The 20,114-nt window shown below is 39.5% G+C and overlaps 1 protein-coding gene across 14 annotated transcripts in view; it reads left to right on the top strand.

The window, feature by feature from the left end:
- ENOX1 (ecto-NOX disulfide-thiol exchanger 1) overlaps positions 1-20,114 on the top strand; it is a 365,975-nt gene that overhangs the window by 248,982 nt on the left and 96,879 nt on the right. For all 14 annotated transcript variants that reach the window (XR_014948654.1, XR_014948652.1, XR_014948653.1 and 11 more), the window contains 2 exons: positions 14,705-14,878; positions 16,984-17,190. Coding sequence is in view for 10 of the 14 variants with exons in the window: in XM_085554466.1 (XP_085410592.1) it covers positions 14,705-14,878; positions 16,984-17,190 (381 nt within the window). In the remaining 4 variants the exon portion in view is untranslated. The remainder of the gene's footprint in view (positions 1-14,704; positions 14,879-16,983; positions 17,191-20,114) is intronic.

Raw genomic sequence — 20,114 nt, 5'->3', positions numbered from 1 at the left:
GAAATAATAAAAAAAGAGCACTTTTCTCTGACTCCATTTGCACAGCAGTTGAATTGTTTGGGCTAAAATTTTCCAGAGCATTTCGGCCTTGGGCGGATATTTGGCATGTAAAATTTCAGTCCAAACTGTTAATGATTGGCAAAAGCTAAAAGCGTCTGACAACCCGGGTGCTGTTATAGGAAGTGCCAGACAATTTTAATAATAGATGACTGTAGCAGCCCTGCCTCCTGCTTTATGGTTTTGGACACTTTTGTTGTGCAAAGGCTATTGTATGTTTTGTGCATGTGTTTTTGTGAATCTTTACTTACTTATTTATATTTTAATTCTGGGAAGGTTTTGCTTCAGCTAAGTTTTAGGTAACAGTGAGTTCCATGGGAGTAATTGCTCGATGCAATTAAGAAGTGCTTCCTCCTACCTGTTCTTCATTTACAGCCTCGTTATTTAATTTGCTAAGTGTTTCTCAGCTTTGTGTTATGGAGCAGAGCCCCCAGAACCTGCCCATCTACCCCCTCTGTAAAATTCATGAGCTTTGTAATTCAGCTCCATAACTTCTTCTCCCAAGTGAGCAATATGTGGGTTATTCAATGGTGTTTCCCACAAGCTGCTTTGTAATGTTCCTGATGATACCCATTGTCCTATTTTTGCCAGGCTTTTATTTTGCTTAGGGAGGACAGGATGACTAATTTCAGGCAATGGTGGGTGAGAAGGTGGTTTCTCTGAGAGGCCTACAGTATTTTTCCATGCTTTTTCTCTCCTGTACCTTATCAAAGTTTAGTTGAGGCATTTGGGTTCAAGTTTCTTTTTTAGTCTGGAAAACTATGCTAGAAGTATACTGAGAATAAAACTCATGTATCCTTGAAATGAGAACCAGCGCTCTACCACTATTCAGCTCTTGGGCCACTAAGACGATGAGAGGGCTCGAGCACCTTCCCTACAAAGACAGGCTGAGAGAGCTGGGGATCTTCAGCCTGGAGAAGACAAGGCTCTGAGGAGACATTATATTGGCCTTCCAATACCCAAAGAGGGCCTATAGGAAAGCTGGAGAGGGACTTTCTACAGGGCCATGCATCAACAGGATGAGGGGAACTGGTTTTAAACTGTAAGATGGTAGATTTAGACTAGATATTAGGAAGAAATTCTTTACTGAGAGGGCTGTGAGACACTGGAACAGGTTGCCCAGAGAGTCTGTGGATGCCCCCTCCCTGGAAGCATTCAAGGCCAGGCTGGATGGGGCTGTGAGCAACTGGTCTAGAGGGAGGTGTCCCTGTGTACAGCAGGGGGTTGGAACTACATGATCTTAAAGGTCCCTTCCAACCCAAACCATTCTATGATTCAACCATAAAATTGAGTTACAGACCTTAGAAGAAAAAATAAGTAGAACTACTGACAGAACCCCAGCTTTGTAATGTACATGATGAGGCAAAAGGAGTTTCTTAATGTGGATAACATTTTTCTAGTCCTTAAATATTACAAAGCAATGCATTTTTCTTTAAAGTGAGAGAAAGAACTTATAATTTCAAACAGGGTCTGTCTGACATCATTTGGCTTTATCTTTAATTTCAGAAAAACATATACTTGTTAAAATAATTAATGTCTCTTACATTTATAAACCTGCATTTTTCTTGAAAGCATTGTCAAAGGGAGTCACATTTAAAGTGTTCTGATAACAAATTGCAAATAGCAGAAAGGTTAATTTCATTTCTGAACGGTGAGGTTGGTTCTGTGTGTGAATGTGTGTGAAATTGCCTTGCCTTTAGTTCGCTGCTCTGAAATATTAGCAGAAGAGCCCTTGGTGAAGACTGCCAGAAATTACAGATGAAATTTTCTAGCAGCAGGAATTTTAAGTTACAAGTTTTGCGCACAACCCCTAATATAATCTAAATTAAAATGTGTTATGCACAAGCGCCACAAAGCCTGGATTCTTCCTTAATCAGAATACAAATTGAATTAATTTTGTGCACACAGTGTCTCACTCTGGTTCCTAAAGTATGCTGTTCATTTATAAAGACTTCTGATTTCTTTTCAAACAAGATCTTTCCTCTGTTAAACAGGGTAATGAAATATGACATTGTGAGAATGTTGTCAAGATCACTACTTTCAGAAGAGAAATATGCCCTCTCCCTCTTCCCCCCTCCCCCTATGCTGAAAGTCAGCCAAGAGCACTGCTTGTGTTTTAAGTTGCTTTGGAGGCTGAGGTGCAACCCTTCTTGAAAAGATTCCCTCTGCATCCTATAAGCATTTCTTACGTTTTTAGTCCCCCCTTTTTTTTTTTTTTTTTTTTAATGAAGAACAAGATCTTCTGTTTGCTTGGAAATAAAAGCTGTGTCGCGATACACTCGTTGACAACAAACAAGAACATTTACATGAATGTTCTGTGAATCCATACAAATGGGTGGATTTTGTTGTACGAGTTGGGTTGGTTTGGTTTTTTGTTTGGTTTGGTTTGGTTTGGTTTTTTTGTGCTTTATTTATATGATTTGGTCATTGTTTTTCTGTTATCCACCTTATTTTCACTTAAAGACTTGAGGTGATGCAGTGTCTGGGCTGGCTAATGGCTGACCAGAGAGCCCCAGCTGTTTGATACTTGGCACAGCATTCTCCACATGCTCAGTGCTGCTTTATTGTTAGTTGAGGCATGTGTTTCCCCTTGCTGTGAGAAACAGGAGAGTCAGAAGGAGTCACTAGGGGACAAATGCATTAACCCAGTTCTGTGCACTGCCCTGCACAGCTCCCGGAGTAGCTGGAAAGAACCTCAGGATGCTTTAACCCATCCCAGCTGGCTGTCCCTGGGCTATTTGCCAAAATTGAGGATTATTAGTTTGCACCGTTCCATTGATAATGGCTCCCATGCTGAGGCCCCGGGGAAGGAGGCCGGCAGAGCAGCTGGCTACCCTGGCATCTCTCGCTGCCGATGACCTTCCTTGTACTAGAGAGATGCCCAGATGGTGGGGAAAAGTGTTTTCTGCTCCGTGGGAGATGCAAAAGGAGTGGAGATGAGCTGAGAAAGCTAGTTATAATGTTATAATTATTGCAGTCGTGCTGAAAAACTTTATGGTGGTGACCCAGATGTCAAAGGAGACGGAAATGTCTATCTAAGTCTGCAGAAAGGCTGAAATAACAGCTTCCAGACCTATGTACTATCCTTATTTACCTTGGCCTGACACATGCTTTCCTGACACTGTGTCAATAGAATAATTACTGCACTTAAACAGCGTGTTGAAGAAGTGGAATGGTTTTATTATGAAGTTAGAGATGTCCCATTTGGGACTTCTCTACCAGACATGAAGATTTACCACTATTACAGGTCGTTTATCATTGAGTCCTGCACTTCAGAGAGCTGAGAGGGCCCTTGTGCTTGTGTCCTCAAGATGTGAAAGCAATTGAATTTGTAGATTGAAAGAGAATTTGAATGCGTCATCTTCAATGGCAAAATATGCATCATGAAGTTTTCAAATCCTGCAAAATTAGAGTATGGGAGGGGTGGTTAAAGGAAGCCTTAGCTAATGAAGAGATGTTTCAAAACACATAATTCTAAATGTCTACAGCTCACGCAAAGTATCATGTTCATGAATTTACCAGCTTCGGATCAAGAAAGTATCAACGTATGGAAGCTTTTATGTATTTAATCTTTTCCATATATTTGTTTGGATTTTAGATTGAGAACAGAGGTCAAATCACAGATGTAACAAATCACAAACAGAAAGTTTCAGAAAAAACATCACCTTTTTAGTAACAACTTCCTCCATTTTTCCTTAGCCATTTAATTTCCTTCTCTTCTGGCAGCTGTCTAGTTAAAAAACTGAGGGTACTGCAGCTTGTCCAAAGCTAAAGAGATGATTGCCTGAGCCCCAGTGCTGAGGATCCTCAATAGCATGCTCTATTTTTTTGGTCATTTTCCCTCTTTTCAATGTAGAAGGAATCAGACATAAGGTAATAGTTAACATTCCCTTGGTTTGTACAACTTTCAACCTGTACTCCACAGTGCAGAAGTCCTCTTCTTTAAGACACAAACTGTCTGATTTTACCTCCTTTGCTTTCTGTTTCTGTGTGCAAGCTCTCTCATCACCAGAGCTTGCTCTTCACATGGTTACTCCATCCTCACTGAGCATCTAGTTGTAAGCTGAGATGTCCTTTTGCTTTGGATGGAGAAATGCTGCCCATAGGCTGAGCCTGCTGTTAGCTAAGATACCTGCTCCTGTAAAGCAGCTTATTGATTCCTCATGGTCTGAAGAACTCTAGTAACACTACATTTGCAGTCAGAGCTAAGCACGTAGGAATGTTTTTAATTTGCTGAGGTGCTAGATAGCTTTTAAAGCCAAAATCTAATAGAATAGCTTTGTCATAGTGCATTGCAGTTTAATTAAGACAGCTCATTTTATAGACATTCGGGAACATTACTTGCTGCTATCAGCTCTGGCTTCTTTTTAGATCATGTTTTATGTTGCATAGTATTTCTCAGGATAGGATTGTTGGTTAATTCTTAACCAGTAAAATGTTTTTTTAATTCACCAAAAATACCACTTTATTACTTACTCAGCAATTACTTAATCAAATTCTAACGTGACAGGTATTCTGCCCATTCACAGAGCTTTGGGATATTGTCCTACAAGTTACTGCCATAAACTGTATGGAGGTCAAACAGTTCTAGTAGAGAGCAGTACAAAATACCAAGACTTCTTTCTGCATTAATTTATAGTCAGCAGATCTTTACTATCTCTAATAATGCTCCTTCCAGTATTCCATGAGTTAAAGATAGAAAAGCATTATTTGCTCTTCTATGGACTCTGTTATTTGAAGAATTTAACATGAAAAGAACTAAAGTAATAGTACCAGAAGTGATCATTTAACATTACAGTTTAAGTCTCTCTTGTTTCCTCGGGCTTTTAGTGGAGAAGCACGCATGCAGAATAACTTGATTAAAAGTTTGAAATATCGTCACTAAAGATATTCCAGATGACTTCACAGGACAACTCCCTGTCATCTCCAGTTATGACACCAAGAGAAATACATCCCATGCCAGAAAGCCCCTGGATATTTTTGAAGAAGGCACAGAATTTCCTGTGGCTGGGGAAGTCCCTAAGCTGCCGAGTAGTGAAGGCTCAGTGATTTTGTTTCAGGACTGTCAAGTTTCTGGTACTAGGTAAATTCAGGAATTTGCTATTTGAGATGGGTTTGTAGCTGAAAGGGTCCTTGGGTCTGTCAGAACAGTTTTTCATGTGTTTCTGTGAGAACCAGTGAGAATTTGCTCATGCAAGTGGTATACATTCCTGGACTGCAGAGCTTCTTTAAGAATTAGCAAAGCTTTTGTCACTTCTGTGACCTGGAAATATAAGGACAGTGTTCGTATGCCTTCCAAAGATTCAAAAATCCACACAGTAACTCCAGTTTAATAACTAGAGCATGTTTTATATTTTATGAGAAAAAGAGGCCTTTTGTTTTCAGCTAAGGGAGGTCCAACGGTATGTCTGCATAACATTTTTTTCTCATTTTCTCTGAGGTCATGTTAATATGATGGTATTTTTACACTTTGGAGACTTTTATTTTTCATTTGTCATTGAAATATAGTCATAGAATCATAGATTCCTTAGAGTTGGAAGGAATCTCTGAAGGCCATCTAGTCCAGCTCCCCTGCAGTGAACAGGGACACCACAGCTACATCAGGTTGCCGGGGCCTGATCCAGACTGGCCTTGAATGCCTTCAGGGTTGAGGCATCAATCACATTTCTGGACAACCTGTCCTAGTCCCTCACCACTCTCGCTGTAAAAAAATTTTTTCCTTATATCCAACAGTGTTAATCTGGCTTGAGAATTGAAAATTCTCCAGTTTCTTCAACTTCTTCCAGTGCTTATTTACATCTCCTTTCTTCTTTACCTCCCATAGAAACGCTTCCTGAATGTCTGTAACACAATGCTTTCCTAAATAGCAAACAAAAATCCATTAAGCGCCATATAGTCATGTTTTATGTATTTCTTTTCTCATCTGCTAGAGCTCTAGGGGGAAAAGTGATGTCATTTTGAAGGAACATGACAAAGTTTAACCTTACAGGAAGAGGTTCACTGAGCAAGCAGATTGAACAACTTCCACAGGAGGGAGTTTGGGGAAACTGTTTCCTTTGACTAAAGCTATCCTTACTGACAGACCCAACATAATGAAGCCAAAAGTATAGAACTGGAATGAAGAGGTGCAAAACTAGAGTGGGAATCCCCAAGTAGCACATAGTGAGTTCACAAAGACTTTTAAAAATCAAGAAATAAAGAAATACTGCTATTGTTCTTACTGCTTGGAGTAACTCTTAAGCAGTGGAGACTTTGAGAAGGTCATTATTCTGGACATTGTAAAGTTCTATATATTCATAAAGCCTTCAAAATGCTGACAGTGGTTAAAGCAGCATGTGGATAGAGTACACACCTATGCCACCGAGGTTCAAGATGATACTGTTCTCTATTGATTTTTCCTTCTCTTTCATCTCCTTCCCTACATTTATTTTGATTCTTCTCTTCTTCCATCTTTACTATTTTTCTCCTTCCCTTTTTCTCCCTACTTTTTTCGCCTCTACAGGTTTCCACTACAATGAGAATGGAGTTTTATCCATGAAAAAGCAGCTAGTTGTGGATGTAGGCTAAAATTAGTCCTTTGTTTTTTCTCTCTCTTTCTTTTTTTTTTTTTTTTTTTTTTCCAGATTTCTTACTAACATGCCTGTCAGTTACAAGAAAAAACTAACAAACCATTGCACTCCCTCAACATCCAGTCCTGAGTTTTCCATCTTATTTTTATGCTTGTCTGTCAGGTACATCTTTGCAGAGCTGCTCTAAGGGGAACTAAATAGTTTCACCATTGGCAGATAGGGTCCAAGGCCCCGCTGAGGTCAGAATGGCACTGATGGCACCGTATGAGCAAAAATAGCAATAGAAATAGCATTACAGCGACGCTTTCTTTACATGACAGTGCTGCAGTTTTATCTTAGGAGAAGGGTGGCATCTATTGTGGTTATATTTTGTTGTGTTATTATTTGCCATTCTTACCTATTATTTGCATTGCATTAGATGCTCTAAACAAGATTGGGGTCCTGGTGTGCCAAGCACTGTGGTGATAAAGGACAAACCAGGCGTGATTCACCCCATGATTTGCTTGTAAAAAGAGAAGGTGGTTTTCTTTAATTTAGTCTTTTCATGTATATTACTCTAAATATAGTGCTTGCTATGTGATTTAGTGGGCAGGAATCAAGGGAGCTCAGACTTGCTTTTACTGTTCTCAGCTATAGCACAGCCAGCTCTGAGGAGCAGCATCTAAAGTTTCTGGATTGTGCACTGTAAAGTATTCCTTTGTGCAGTCACTTCAAAATAGCAAAAGTGCAATAATGCAGCCCTAAAGCTTTGTCAGTGATATATGTCTCATACAAGTATTTTTCAAGTAGCAAGTGTTTTAATGATTCTTTGAGGGCTTTGTTTATGGATTGGGTCTGGCAGGCACTGTAAAGTTCATGCAAATTATTCCTTGGTTGATTATTAATGAGAAATATTCATCTGGATTCCCCCACACCACCGTTTTCGCCAAAATTACCTTAGTGATTTGCCTTTACTACAATCCAGGTTCTGTTTCACAAAATACAGTGCTTGCTAAATGATGTTAGCATGGATCCCCTGGCCGGGTGAGACAGCTAGAAGTCAAGGACATGATTTTCTGCTCCCCCTACATTCACTCCTGTCTCTTCTTCCAAATACACACATACCTATACACACATGCATTGCTTATATGTGTCTTACTCCAATTGCTGCAGAACTGCTTTACCCAGAGGTTGCTTGATCAGTCGGGTTCACGCAGAGTTTATTTAAGGGCATCTGCTCATTTCTTTAATATTTGGAACAGGCTGCCCAAGGAGGTGGTGGAGTCACCGTCCATGGAGGCATACAAGAAACATTTGGATGTTGTACTGAGGGACTTGGTTTTGTGGGGAAATATTGGCAGTAGGTGGATGGTTGGACTGGATGATCTTAGAGGTCTTTTCCAATCCTGGTGATTCTATGATTCTACAATGTAGTTATTCAAAAAATTCAAGGAGACGTGAATGCCTAGAATGGCATCTCTGCCCATGGCATCTCTAACCTAACTCAGGTTAACCTGAGTATTTTTTAAAAGGGGCCACAGACAGAGGTTCTATCTCTGTATTACTTTGTAGCAGATTTACAAAGATTGCATGCCAAACAGATGGCAAAATATAAAAGCTGAAATAAAATCTGTAATCTTGTGGGTAAGGTAAATAAGGAACAACTATTCATGATTTCTCAAGATGAACAAAGTAGAAGACGTGCCTGGAACTGCCAAAAACCTTTAAGCAAAGCAAAGGGAGGATGTTTCCTCCCTTCCTCAGTTACTACCATAGTATCAGGGCTCTGAAAGCCAGGGATACAAATAGGTTTGAATGAATTTAAAATACATGTATAAATAAGTGTACTGTAGGGTTTAGTGGAAAGGGATAAATCAGATCATGTGGGGTACGTCCCTGATAGAAAGGATGGTTCAGTTGTGATCTTGAGCACTGACTGTGAGTAAACACTAAGAGTACAGGAGTTAAAAATAGCTTGCTTTTTTCCTGCCTATTTCTTATTCTAATTCCCTGGGCATCTGCTACTGTCCTTAGTAGTGGTTATGCTGCTAAAATGGAAGAGCTATCAAACTCCTTCCCCAATTTTAATGGAATGTCTCTGGATAATCTAGCATCTATATCAGAAACAGAGAAGCTTAGATGTTTAATGATGTCTGAACTAGAAAAGGAATGTTCTGGAGGATCTTGGACATGATTGTGAAAGCCTTGATCAACACCCATTTAAACTGGTGCATGTCCTTGGGATACCAAGAACCTGTTGAGCTACTGACACTCCCACTTTTTTCTTATCACATTGAGAAAAGCTTCATGAAACTGAGGAAATGAGTCAGATCCATCAAAAGCTTCTTGAAGCACAGAAGATGGTAAGATTTGAATATCCAAGAAGACAGTAATACTGCCTTGATCTTTAGCTTGCAGCTGGATAGTAATTTGCAGTTGCTAATAAAGAAAAAAGGAAGCTGACATAAGGATAAAGACACTGGCAGGCCATAAAGAGTTTTAAGGAAGAATTTTAGATAAAAACACAAGAATAACAACATTTTTCTTGTTCTGATAAGGTTCCTCTTTTTACAGAGAAAAAACAGTCCTTCTCTGTTACTGCCAGGTAAAACACGGTCCCACTGATAATACAGTTTTGTTCTAAGAGAGGCCAAGAGTATTAGATTTGTACTTTATCAGGAAAACTTAAAGCTATTAGAAATCAACTCTATAGTCTCCAAATACTCAGCAATGGTGTTCCTGGAGTACACAGTCAAGACTCTAGAAAGTTTTCTATTTTCTCTGCAGAAACCAAATTGTAACAAGCATCTCACAACATTTATTACCAGCTGCTGCCTGGACTATCCTAATCTTTGCAGTACGTGTTGGCAGGCAACTCCATTCCTGGAACCAGATCATTTTTTAAAATCTTTCAACACCAGGAAAAAAATAGACTGCTTTTTCCAAGGTGTAAAATTGTCACTCTTAAGCCATGGAGACCTGTCAGTGTTAGTTATTTTGGTTTGCTGTTGTGCATTCATGCTGTCTTCACTGGGGTGTCAGAGTAGCATGTCCAAGCACTGTGGCCCCTGTTGGGCTGCTCGTATCTAAGGTGGAAACCTCGTGTGCATGTGTGTGTGGACACACAACCAAATCTGTGTTTGCACACACAAGTGTTTTTATGCATCCAAAAGAAATACAGCTTGGCACTACCCAAATATGCCACAGAAACCATTGGCAGTGGCAGACAAAAGGAACAGGCTGCCCACAGAGTCTCCTTCTATGGAGATCTTCAATACCTGTCTGGATACCTACCTGTGTGACCTACTGTAGGGCACTTGCTTTAAGACCGGGGTTGGACTCGATGATCTCTTGAGATCTCTTCCAACTGCTGCAGTTCTATGATTCTGTGATTCTGTGAAATGAAGTGTCCCAGGGCTAATGCTGAGAATCAAATAAGGGATTATACACTTAAAAAATAATACTGAACAGATAAATAACTTGTGGTAGGGGCTGGCGGAAGTGGGATGGTAATTTAGTACTGGTGATGAAGTGGAATCCCCAAAAGCACAGTTGGAAGAAGTATACATCCCTGTTATTTGTGCAGAGCAATACTGTGGCAAAACCAGAAGGTCATTCGGGCAGCACATGTTACCAAAGAAGGAAATGAGGGTGGTTTTCCAAGACTGTTGGTATTTTTATGGACAAACTTACTCTTAACATCCCAGAATGCAAACTAATACAAGAAGTTGTTTTACACTATGTACTGTGTTAAGAAATGTTTATTGTTAATGGAATTTTATTGTATTCTACTTTTTCTAGACCCAAACATTTCATGAGAATTTTTTTTTTTTCTTCTATTATTCTATTTGAAAGAGAAAGGAGCTGTAAAATCACATCAAGTGTTCTGGCAGATTTTTCTTTTTACCTCTCTGACCGCCAATTCTAGATACTTGTTCTTCAAAGGTTTCATTCTGTTCTACTATGCCAATCTCCTAATAGAAATTAACCCTTGTCCTGCCAAATTGAGGCAAATTATTAGTGTTAAATGCTTTCAAATTTTCTGTAATATGAATTTGAGCATTCAGGTCTTATGTAGAATATTCACAGGAGCTCGAACTTGATCTTTGCCATTCTTAGAGTGCTTCACATCTCTGATTGCTTTCCATTTTAATTATTTCATTTAGGAATTAATTTAGTAATTATTTCTTAACATTTTGCAAATGTAAACTCTCCATCTTCTGCCAAGTTAGTTTTTATAATTCCAATAGATCATAAACTTTTAAATATCTGCATAAGCTTATGTACATAGCCTTTAAAAATTAGCTACGATCAGTGAAAGCATGAAATATTACATTTTTAATCTTCAGATATGTAGCATATCTACGTAGTATACTGATCTGTGTTCAGTGTAGCACTGTTATGTCTAAAATACCTTAATAATCATATATTCATATACAACTGAGAGCAAAACTTACGTGAGCTGGGTTGATTCACTTTATTTTTTTCTTTATTTATTTTTTTTCTGAAAAACTTTCATTATCTTACTTTCTGAAAACTAACAAACTCACCAGGACATTCAACAGAAGAGCACTGGTTATTCTCCAAATGGGCATTATGCCAGGACATGAAGCAGACTGCTCTGGTAGCACTGATGGATGATAGTCTCCTGTTCCTAGACTCGAACTATCTATCCAACTTCTCTTAATGCACCACTCTGCAACATTAATACAGATAAACTTGTTTTTTTTCTGGATCCTCTCAGAAATGTCACAAACTTATTGGCTTTCCTTTCAAATGACTTTATTTGTTCTCTTTTCTCTGCACCTCAGAGCCCAGACTGGTATTTCCTTTGGTTGTATCATCTATAGACTTTCTCCATGGCTTGTCAACGCTGTGCAGGTGGGGCATGCATCAGCTTCTCTGTAGAGGCAAACACCAACAATTTATTCGAGGTTCTGAACAAGATCCTCCATGTTCAGAAACCCAACTGAATTTTCCATCACCACAGTACACAGTAATAGCTTTCTCTACTGAAGCAGTTATATTTCATTTCCAGAATGCTTTACGGATGGTACTCGTGCATCCTCTCATTGCTCATGTAATATATGAAAGCATTTCATTGGAAAAATGAGGCAACGAATTCAAGATCACAAAGAAGGAAAGCCTGCACCTGGTTAAAAAACTGTCTGAGCAATCCCATGTCTTTCAGCCTTTCCCCACATGGGAGATACTCCAAGCCCCTTATCATCTCTATGGCCCTCTGCTGGACTCTCCCCAGATTATCCCTGTCTTTTTTGAATTGGGGAGTCCAGAACTGGACGCAGTATTCTTCATGGCCTCATTGGGACAGAGTAAAGAGAGAGCATCACCTCCCTTGGCCTCCTGGCTGTGTTCATTTAATGCACCCAGGATAACATTGATATTCTTGGCCACAAGGGCACACTGCTGGCTCACAGTCAACCTGTTGTCCACTAGGACACCTGCTCTGATTGATGTTCAATCTAAATTGTCTCCCTCTCATCTCCCTTTTGAAGCCATGGTAGCTGCATTTGTGGACTCAGATGTCCTTGTTGCCATCTCCCTTAGATTTGTTTTTTCTCTGTATGTACCACTGTCATTTGAATACTCTGAAAACTGTACCTTTTGAATCGTACTGCCTTTGATTTGGTTGTCTGCATTGTGAGTAGTTTGCTGTTGTTTCAGTTACTGATCTTGTAGAGGAACTGAAACACATATAATAACTGCTCCACAGAGAAAAAATCAATGGTTAAATGCAGCCTGTGATAACAGTCATGAGATGAGGCTGTTTCTCCTTGGCTTTCACATGGGACTTGAAAGATGCATACAGTATGGGAAGAACTTGGCTTTCTCTACATCTTGTTTCATCTACTCCACATGTTCCATTCTTATCTCATAATGCTGTAGCTCAGTTAGGAGTATTTGATTTAATATGCAATTTCATGCCTGGCTGTGACTGTAGATGCATTTGTCTGGAGGGATGGACAAGGCATCTCCTGCATTTCCTAGATGCTACGAGAGGATCAATATGGCACAGTACATGGAGAACTCAGCAGACCACACCTACAGAAAGAGAGTGTGGCCTATTGTGACTGTTGAAAATATAGCTTTTAAAAGATGAGATTTAGCAAATAAGCATGTCCTAGGGACTTCTTTGAATTGTGTTGTACCCTTTCACCTCTGACTTTCTTTCTCAGTGTTCACTAGCCATGAATATTTAATATGGCCAATACTGCATCCCAAGGAATGAATGGCAGGTTCTGAGTTTCAAAGCCTAATCTGAAAAGCAATGCATATACATCAGTATTGAAAAGAAGCACCGCACCCAAAGCAAATCCTTTTTCATAAGCCCACTTATTAAAAAAGTAATGTAATATCATGAGTTTTCATTAATACAGTCTTCAATAAGCCTCAAGCAAATCCTTGCTGGCTGTGCACTTGGAGTGCTTTTGTACTGAGCCAGCTGAAAGTGATGAAGGCTGACAGTCAGCGAGCATATGGAGAGTGGGGGCATGTGGCTGAGACAGGTACAAGCTCTACTGGAGTAGATGTTGTAAGTCCTCAGCTGTTGTTCCCACCAAAGATGCGTATGGATGCTTCACGGAAATAAGAATGCTGATTTTCAGCTCCCACAGAGTGCTTTATCCCTACAAAGTGCTAGCAAAAAATGTGAACAAATTCTCATCAGTAAGTTAATATTACAGTATTTGTTTTGTACATATGGAAATTAAGATAGGGAAAGGTCATCAGGCTGAATCAAGGCCACGTTGCTTTTCAACAGCAGATTTAGGATGAAGAAGCAGGCCTCTCTGGTTACATCAGTTGATCATGCTGCCTTGTAGCAAAATGTAGCTCAAGTTTCCTAAAGATAAAAAAAAAATCCTGGGGAAGGAGTTGTTTCCCTCTTTGCTTCTTCAAAACAAACAAGCTCCCAAGCTACCAAACCCCGTGTTTACATGTATCATTAAATACTTTCCAGTTGCTAGCCAGAAAACTCAGCAGAAAACCTGTAGAACACCAAAGTAAGTCTCTTCTTTTAAATAATTGATGAAACCAAATAGCAGCAGTGTTGTGCCAACAAAGAGATTGGTCTCTCAAAATATTTTATTCATTATGCCTCCAGAAACCCAAAGCCTTGTTTTAGAAAAAAGCAAATTTCAGAAGTTGGCTCTCAGTTCATCTAAAACATCTGCTTATTACAAGTCTTGGTATTACAGCACTGGTGCTCCCCTGTAAATATTTCAGCTTTAAATAGTATGTATGAAGTCTTGGCAAAGAGATCAGGAAGGAGAAAGAGTAGTATTTGCCAAATACGCATTTTACTTTATGATGCTACAGTGGTGCATTTTAGTGATATGTGTGTTGAAGAGAATCTACTAATCCGATTAAATAAAAGGACAAGAAGGAATTAATTCCAAGGTTCAGAAATGCCCCATTCTATGCAGCTGAAAGTTTATATTCCTGGATGAAGAGGTTAGAAGTCTTGGATAACTACACTTGTATAAAACAGCTGAAAATCGGTATTTCTCCATGGTGTTTGTAAATCAAGGTCACATGTCAGAAGCCTGTGTTGTGATAAATCTGTCTGACAATTAGATGGAGAGGGCATATCAATGTTAAATGATATTCTTTGTACACTCTGATCAGAAGGCAACGTAAACACCACAGAGGCATTATGAAATAGTAAATTGCATTCCAGATGATAGCAGATATTCGTGATGCATGGTTTTACACCTTAATGTGATATGTTTCACTCAGTCATGTTAATATTGTAAATTATGTAACGTTTCTTTCTTTATGCACAGTATTTTCTTTTCTATTGGAATGGATCAGTGCAAATGTACCTCCCTCCTTCTCTCCCACTCCTTCTCTGGCCCACTGCCTTCCCTCTCCCCTTGCCTCTCCACTTTCCCTTTTCCTATATTTCCTTTTTCCTTTCTCCTTTTTCATTTTGCCTTCTTTTTTAACAGTGATGCTGGGGGAAAAAGAAAAGCAAACAACCAAGAAACAAAGAAACAACAAAAAACTGTATATGCAAGAAAATAATAACAAGTAGTTTTAAGATTTAAAAGCCAGGATTTTATGTTATGTATTTACAGATTCAATCTGTGTACCAGGCTTTGATCCAAGCCTTAGCATGATGACTGGAATCACTCCGATTAACCCAATGATACCAGGCATGGGGTTAGTGCCACCACCACCACCAACAGATGTGCCTGTAGTCAAGGAAATAATTCACTGCAAAAGCTGCACACTCTTCCCTCCAAACCCAAGTAAGTGGGCCTGATTTAAAAAAAAATGTTTTTTTCCTAAATATATTTCCTGAAAGATTTTTATCTAATAAAAAACTATGTTTTTTAAGTAAAGTAAGGCAGGTATGGTGTTCCCTTACAAGTTCTGCTCTGCTCATGGAGGAGTCTCAAAGCATGTTCACTCATCTCTGCAAGGTCATGTAAAAAATTACACAGCTTGCACAAAAAGGAAAATGAATTATTTAAGGCTAACGGAGTCTGAAAAACTACACGACTTGTAGTACAAATCTGTCCTTCTTTTACATCAGAGTGTCACAAAATATAAGTCAGTTCAAACCAAAAGTGTCTGAAGCTGCTGCACAGGCCACTCATTGTCCTGTGTCTGGCCAGGTGTCAGATGGTGATAGCATCACTGTGAAGAACCACTTCTTGAGATGAGGTTTGAGTCAGAAGTCCATCCTACAGATGTTTCTGAGCCATGGGTAGGGAAAACTAAAGTCTTCCATCCATTGAGCCCTTCCTGGTTACTCTCCCCATGTCCAGCTAGTGGAAAGCCTTAGTGCAGTGATAACTTGCTACACAGGCAAGGAGTTTGGAGTGCTGACCCAAATCTCTTCCATCTGGCTTTTGAGATGTAACTGGGGAACCTAAACTAGATTACTCTCTGAAGATGTCCACATCTCAGTATTGGTTATATGGCACCAATCTTCTTTATGCCCACCAAGAGATGGAACCAACCTGAATTGTCCATGGATGAACAAGGATGGCCCTGAATAGAGCACTTTATACCCAGGCTCTGCACAGCTCCAGCACGTGATCTAGATACAGAGAAAGGGAAGCTATTATTCCTCTCCTACTATTTTGGGGGAGGCAGAATGCCGATGAGTTGTTTCTCTATGAGGACCAGGCATCCTTCTACCCATTCTGGGACTTTGTGCGAATGGAAAACTTCCCACTGAGCCACCACGATGAGGGCAGACCAAAAAGCCTAATTTTGTTTGTGCCAGCCCCAGGGATTTAGTTTCATAGCAATCAGACCAGATGCTTTCACCATCATTATGAAGACAAAAGAGAAATTTAAGCAAATAGTCCAGTGGTCTGAATTTGCAATGTAACTAGATCATGTTTTAATCAAACTGAATGTGTGAATGTATATACGGATATTTTAATGTTGTAGCCCCTTTTAATATGTTAAAGGGTAAAAAAAAATATATATATATATATTAATTCATTTCAATCAGAAATTCCTGCTCAGAGAATTACTGTTAGATGAGTGCTCTAGCAATTTACATCTGAACAAGGTGAAGTGTTGTGACAGAGCATATTTTTCACACAGCCCTCAAAAGTTTAATGCTTTTCTGATTTAAGTGTCCATATATATGTATATACATAAAAATAACATTTCTAGCTATTCCATCTCACAAGTACTTGTAAACAGTGAGGTTATCCTCCCTGCACGCTGGCGTCTGCTCCATTATCTGGCACAAAGACAGAGGAGATAACCGGCGGAGCGCCTTCATCATGTTGTCACTTCATCGTGTTTACTGCTTTGTTTTGCTGTTTGCACTAGTCCTGTACTCTGAGAAATAAATGGAATTATGCTAAAATGAGGGAAGGGTGCCCAGCCCTCCTGGCTTCATGGGCTTCTTTTCAGGGGGCTTAAACTGAGGCAGACAGATGAGTGCAGTGAGTGGTGGGTGTAAGCAGGAGATGGTGAAAGTACAAAAGCTTTGAAATAGAGTATTTTCCAATTTTTTCTTTTTTATTTTTCTTTTCTTTTTCTTTCTTTTTTTCTTTGTGTGTGTGCATGTGTGTGTGTGTGTGTGTGTGTGTGTGTGTATCTTCAAACAGGAGACTATGTAGGGAAAAGAAGATCCTTTTAGACCTTAGCCTGGAGAATAACCTAAAAGTGGCAGGAATTAGGCTCTCAAAAGCCACCTAAAACTTGAAAAGGTTTAGATTCAAGTAGCCAATTTTGGACAATTTCTGTGCTGTTCAATTATTTTGCTTCTCCCTCTCTCCTGCCTCCATGCTATGTCAAATAACTGTTGCTGCCCTGAACTGAATAGAACCAATGGATCAAAAGACGAATTTTGTATTCCAATGTGATTTCTGTTTTGACTTAGATCTTCCACCACCTTCAACAAGAGAGAGACCTCCTGGGTGCAAAACAGTGTTTGTTGGAGGATTACCAGAAAACGCAACAGAGGAAATTATTCAGGAAGTCTTTGAGCAGTGTGGAGATATAACAGCAATTCGGAAAAGCAAGAAGAATTTTTGTCACATTCGTTTTGCAGAGGAGTTCATGGTTGATAAAGCCATTTACCTTTCTGGTACTTCACATTTTTTAATGGATTTTCCTTGCTTCTCATTTGTATTTTGTGATGGTAATGTTTGCTTATTTTCTTAGCTTTTATCCCAGGAAGTCCTTTTTTGAGCTCAGTGGCTCTAGCTTGGAGTTGCAAGGGGCAATTCTGCATATCTCTGTGTCTGCCAAAACTTGTGAGCCGTTTTGTATGTTGAGTACCCAGGAGCAATTTCCTGCCATCCCACAACAATGCAACAGACCCTGAAATTCACTACAGAACAATCTTATTTTCGATTTACACAGGTTTATGTAGTTTTGCTCACAGGTTGTAGAAAGAGGAGGGCACCAGGCCAGGAATGCTGCTGTTTTCCAGTGCCAATTTCTGTGATAGCCTGACAATTTCATTGGCATATTTTTATAGATTTGAAGAGCAGTGTGAATAAAGTCTGCCTTTATTTATGAAACCACCTGGGTTAGATTCTGAGACCCATCTGTGAGCTGTGCCTTTTGTCTCCCAGGATCACAAGTGACACAGTATTTTAAATGTAAAATTCCAGAATCTCTTTTATTTTCCCACAGAGAATCAGACCACAAAACCATAATTCACAGGGAGAAGAAAAAAAGAAAAAAAAAAAAAAGAAAGAAAAAAAAGCAGCCTTGCTTTCTAAAATCAGGCTTCAGTGTCTGTCAGTGTCCTTTACATAAGTACTGACTTCCCTACTGATCCCTCCTCCGCCTTCAAAGTTGGATCCTATTGCCGATGTGTCTCCACTGACCAGTTCACCCCTCTTTCTGAATCTTGTCCCTCTGAGACCTTCTGTCTTTGTTTGGCCCCACAAGTGTCATGTAAAACCTTCAACCTACATGCATGGTACTCAAATGAATGAGAGATAGAGACTGTTCCTTCATCGATACCAGTTGACACAATCAGGCTTACCCATCTTGTGTACAGTTACTTTGAGGAGACCCCATTTGACCACCCAAAAGAGAGCTAGGGATACAAATAACAAGCTGACTGATTTAAATATTAGTTCAAATAGCTATACAAAATTGTGAATTTTATAAGACCTATGTATGGATTTCTTTAAAATATTTCTGCGTCTTGATGCTTCTTTCAGATCTTCATTTCTTTATGCATTTTTCTCCTGTCTTTTGAAAATTTATTTAAATTTTCAAAAAAAAAATCTTTTATTTTTATTTATTTTCACCCCATTTCTTCCTCCCTCCTCATTCCCTCCTCCCATTTTCCATGCTTCCTTTTTATATGTTTATCCATGCATTACTTCCATGATGCTGTACCTTATGGGGGCAGGCTACAGACCTTACAGTAGTAAGAAGAGGCAGTGCACATCCCAGCATCTGTTCTAAGGAGGCTCCAGCTCCACCAGCAACAGAGTGCTTGTGGAGGAGCTGAGAGAAGGCTCACCAAATGCAATAGGAACTGGGATTAATCTATTTAATACATTATAACAGTAGCAAGAAAGAGGCCATAGAAAAATGCAGAAATTTACAGACTGACATTCTGGGGCAGAGCCACTGTCCTGTTATCTCAGTTCCCCAATTTTCTGCAGCTCAGCGCACCCTTTGTCTCTCTTACTCGAAGTAAAGTTTTGTTTCAGTTTTCTGTGGAAAAATCCTGGAGCACCAGATCTGATGATTGCTGGAAAATTTCCCATGCTGTTGTGTGCCCTTACTTATGTGTGCACCCAGAACAAAGGAGGCAAGAAGAGATGGAGGAGACATTCCCTTTCTCATCCTCTATTTATGATTTTTTCTGACAGCGCATTCCTGAGTTCTTGATCCTTTTCTATGTGCTGTTCTCTTAGCCTTCCTTCTTCCCTTTCATTTCATCAGTGTCACACTTCTGTCTCCATTGCCTTTTTCACCCTCTCCCCCCATCTTTCTTTTCTTCTCCTCCTAAAACTTTTAACATAGTCCCTCTGACCAGATCAGGAGAACCAACCAAACAAACAAAACAGCATAGCTGAGATGGAGAGAAAAGCAGGGGTGCTTAGCAGGCAGCTTTCCCTTCTTTTTTGCCACCAGCAGTGATTTCTGCAGACCTCTGCAGATGAAACAAGGAGCACTGAATGTCCCCCAGCACAGCAAGTCAGAGAGGTCAGGCATTAGGCAGGGGCACCTTTTATCTGTACTGAAATATTATGCTTTTCTAATCAAATTTATATTGTTTTCAAACATAATATATTCTGAAATGATGATGGAAAAGCATATTGTTACGGCCTTTTATTTCCCCTGGAAGAGACAAGAGAGAAATACAAACAGAATTTGTGGTAAATATGGTATGCGTGTTATATTAGGGAAGAATCCTGCCTTTGATATCTGTAACATAGTGATAATTTTGTCTACCTAATCAGTTTTATCTGTCTACCCCATCTAATCTCATCAAACTCAGTATTTATCCTGCACTTATCATCAGAGTAATGCAAGTGATTAGAAAATCCATTAAGCAGTTTAATGGCTGAATTTTTTCCTTTCCACTCCCAACTAAAAGTGTATAAAAGGAGTCTGGGAGATGGGTAGAAACCCACGATAGAAAGGCTGACTTGAGGAAGGTTTGCTTTTAGCCCTGGAAGTTGCATTTTGATCTCCCAAGGAGAAGGCTTTCCATAGTCAACATGTTACCTCATGAGAAAGCTCTTTCTTCAAACTCTGTGTACTACACTCTTGTGGCTAATGAGTCAGAAAATCCTACAAACCTGGATGGCCCTGTACTTAAAATAAGGGCCAAACAAGTTGCTTTAGACAGAACTGCTTATACCCCAAAAGCCTAAGGATGCATTTTTTCTATGACAGTATCTTTCCATGTGAGTTTCTATTTAGTACTGGTTTTCGTTTCATGTTCTCAACCATTGTCAGCAATCTGATCTAGATCCTCAGTTAGCAGTTGTTGACTGGTCTCCAGTATAGCAACACTCAAAGGTAAGTCAA

This window comes from Coturnix japonica, chromosome 1 (genome assembly GCF_054131305.1).
Source record: "Coturnix japonica strain WE chromosome 1, WE-NBRP24, whole genome shotgun sequence".
NCBI lineage: Eukaryota > Metazoa > Chordata > Aves > Galliformes > Phasianidae > Coturnix > Coturnix japonica.
This window is presented reverse-complemented; position numbering and strand designations above follow the sequence as displayed.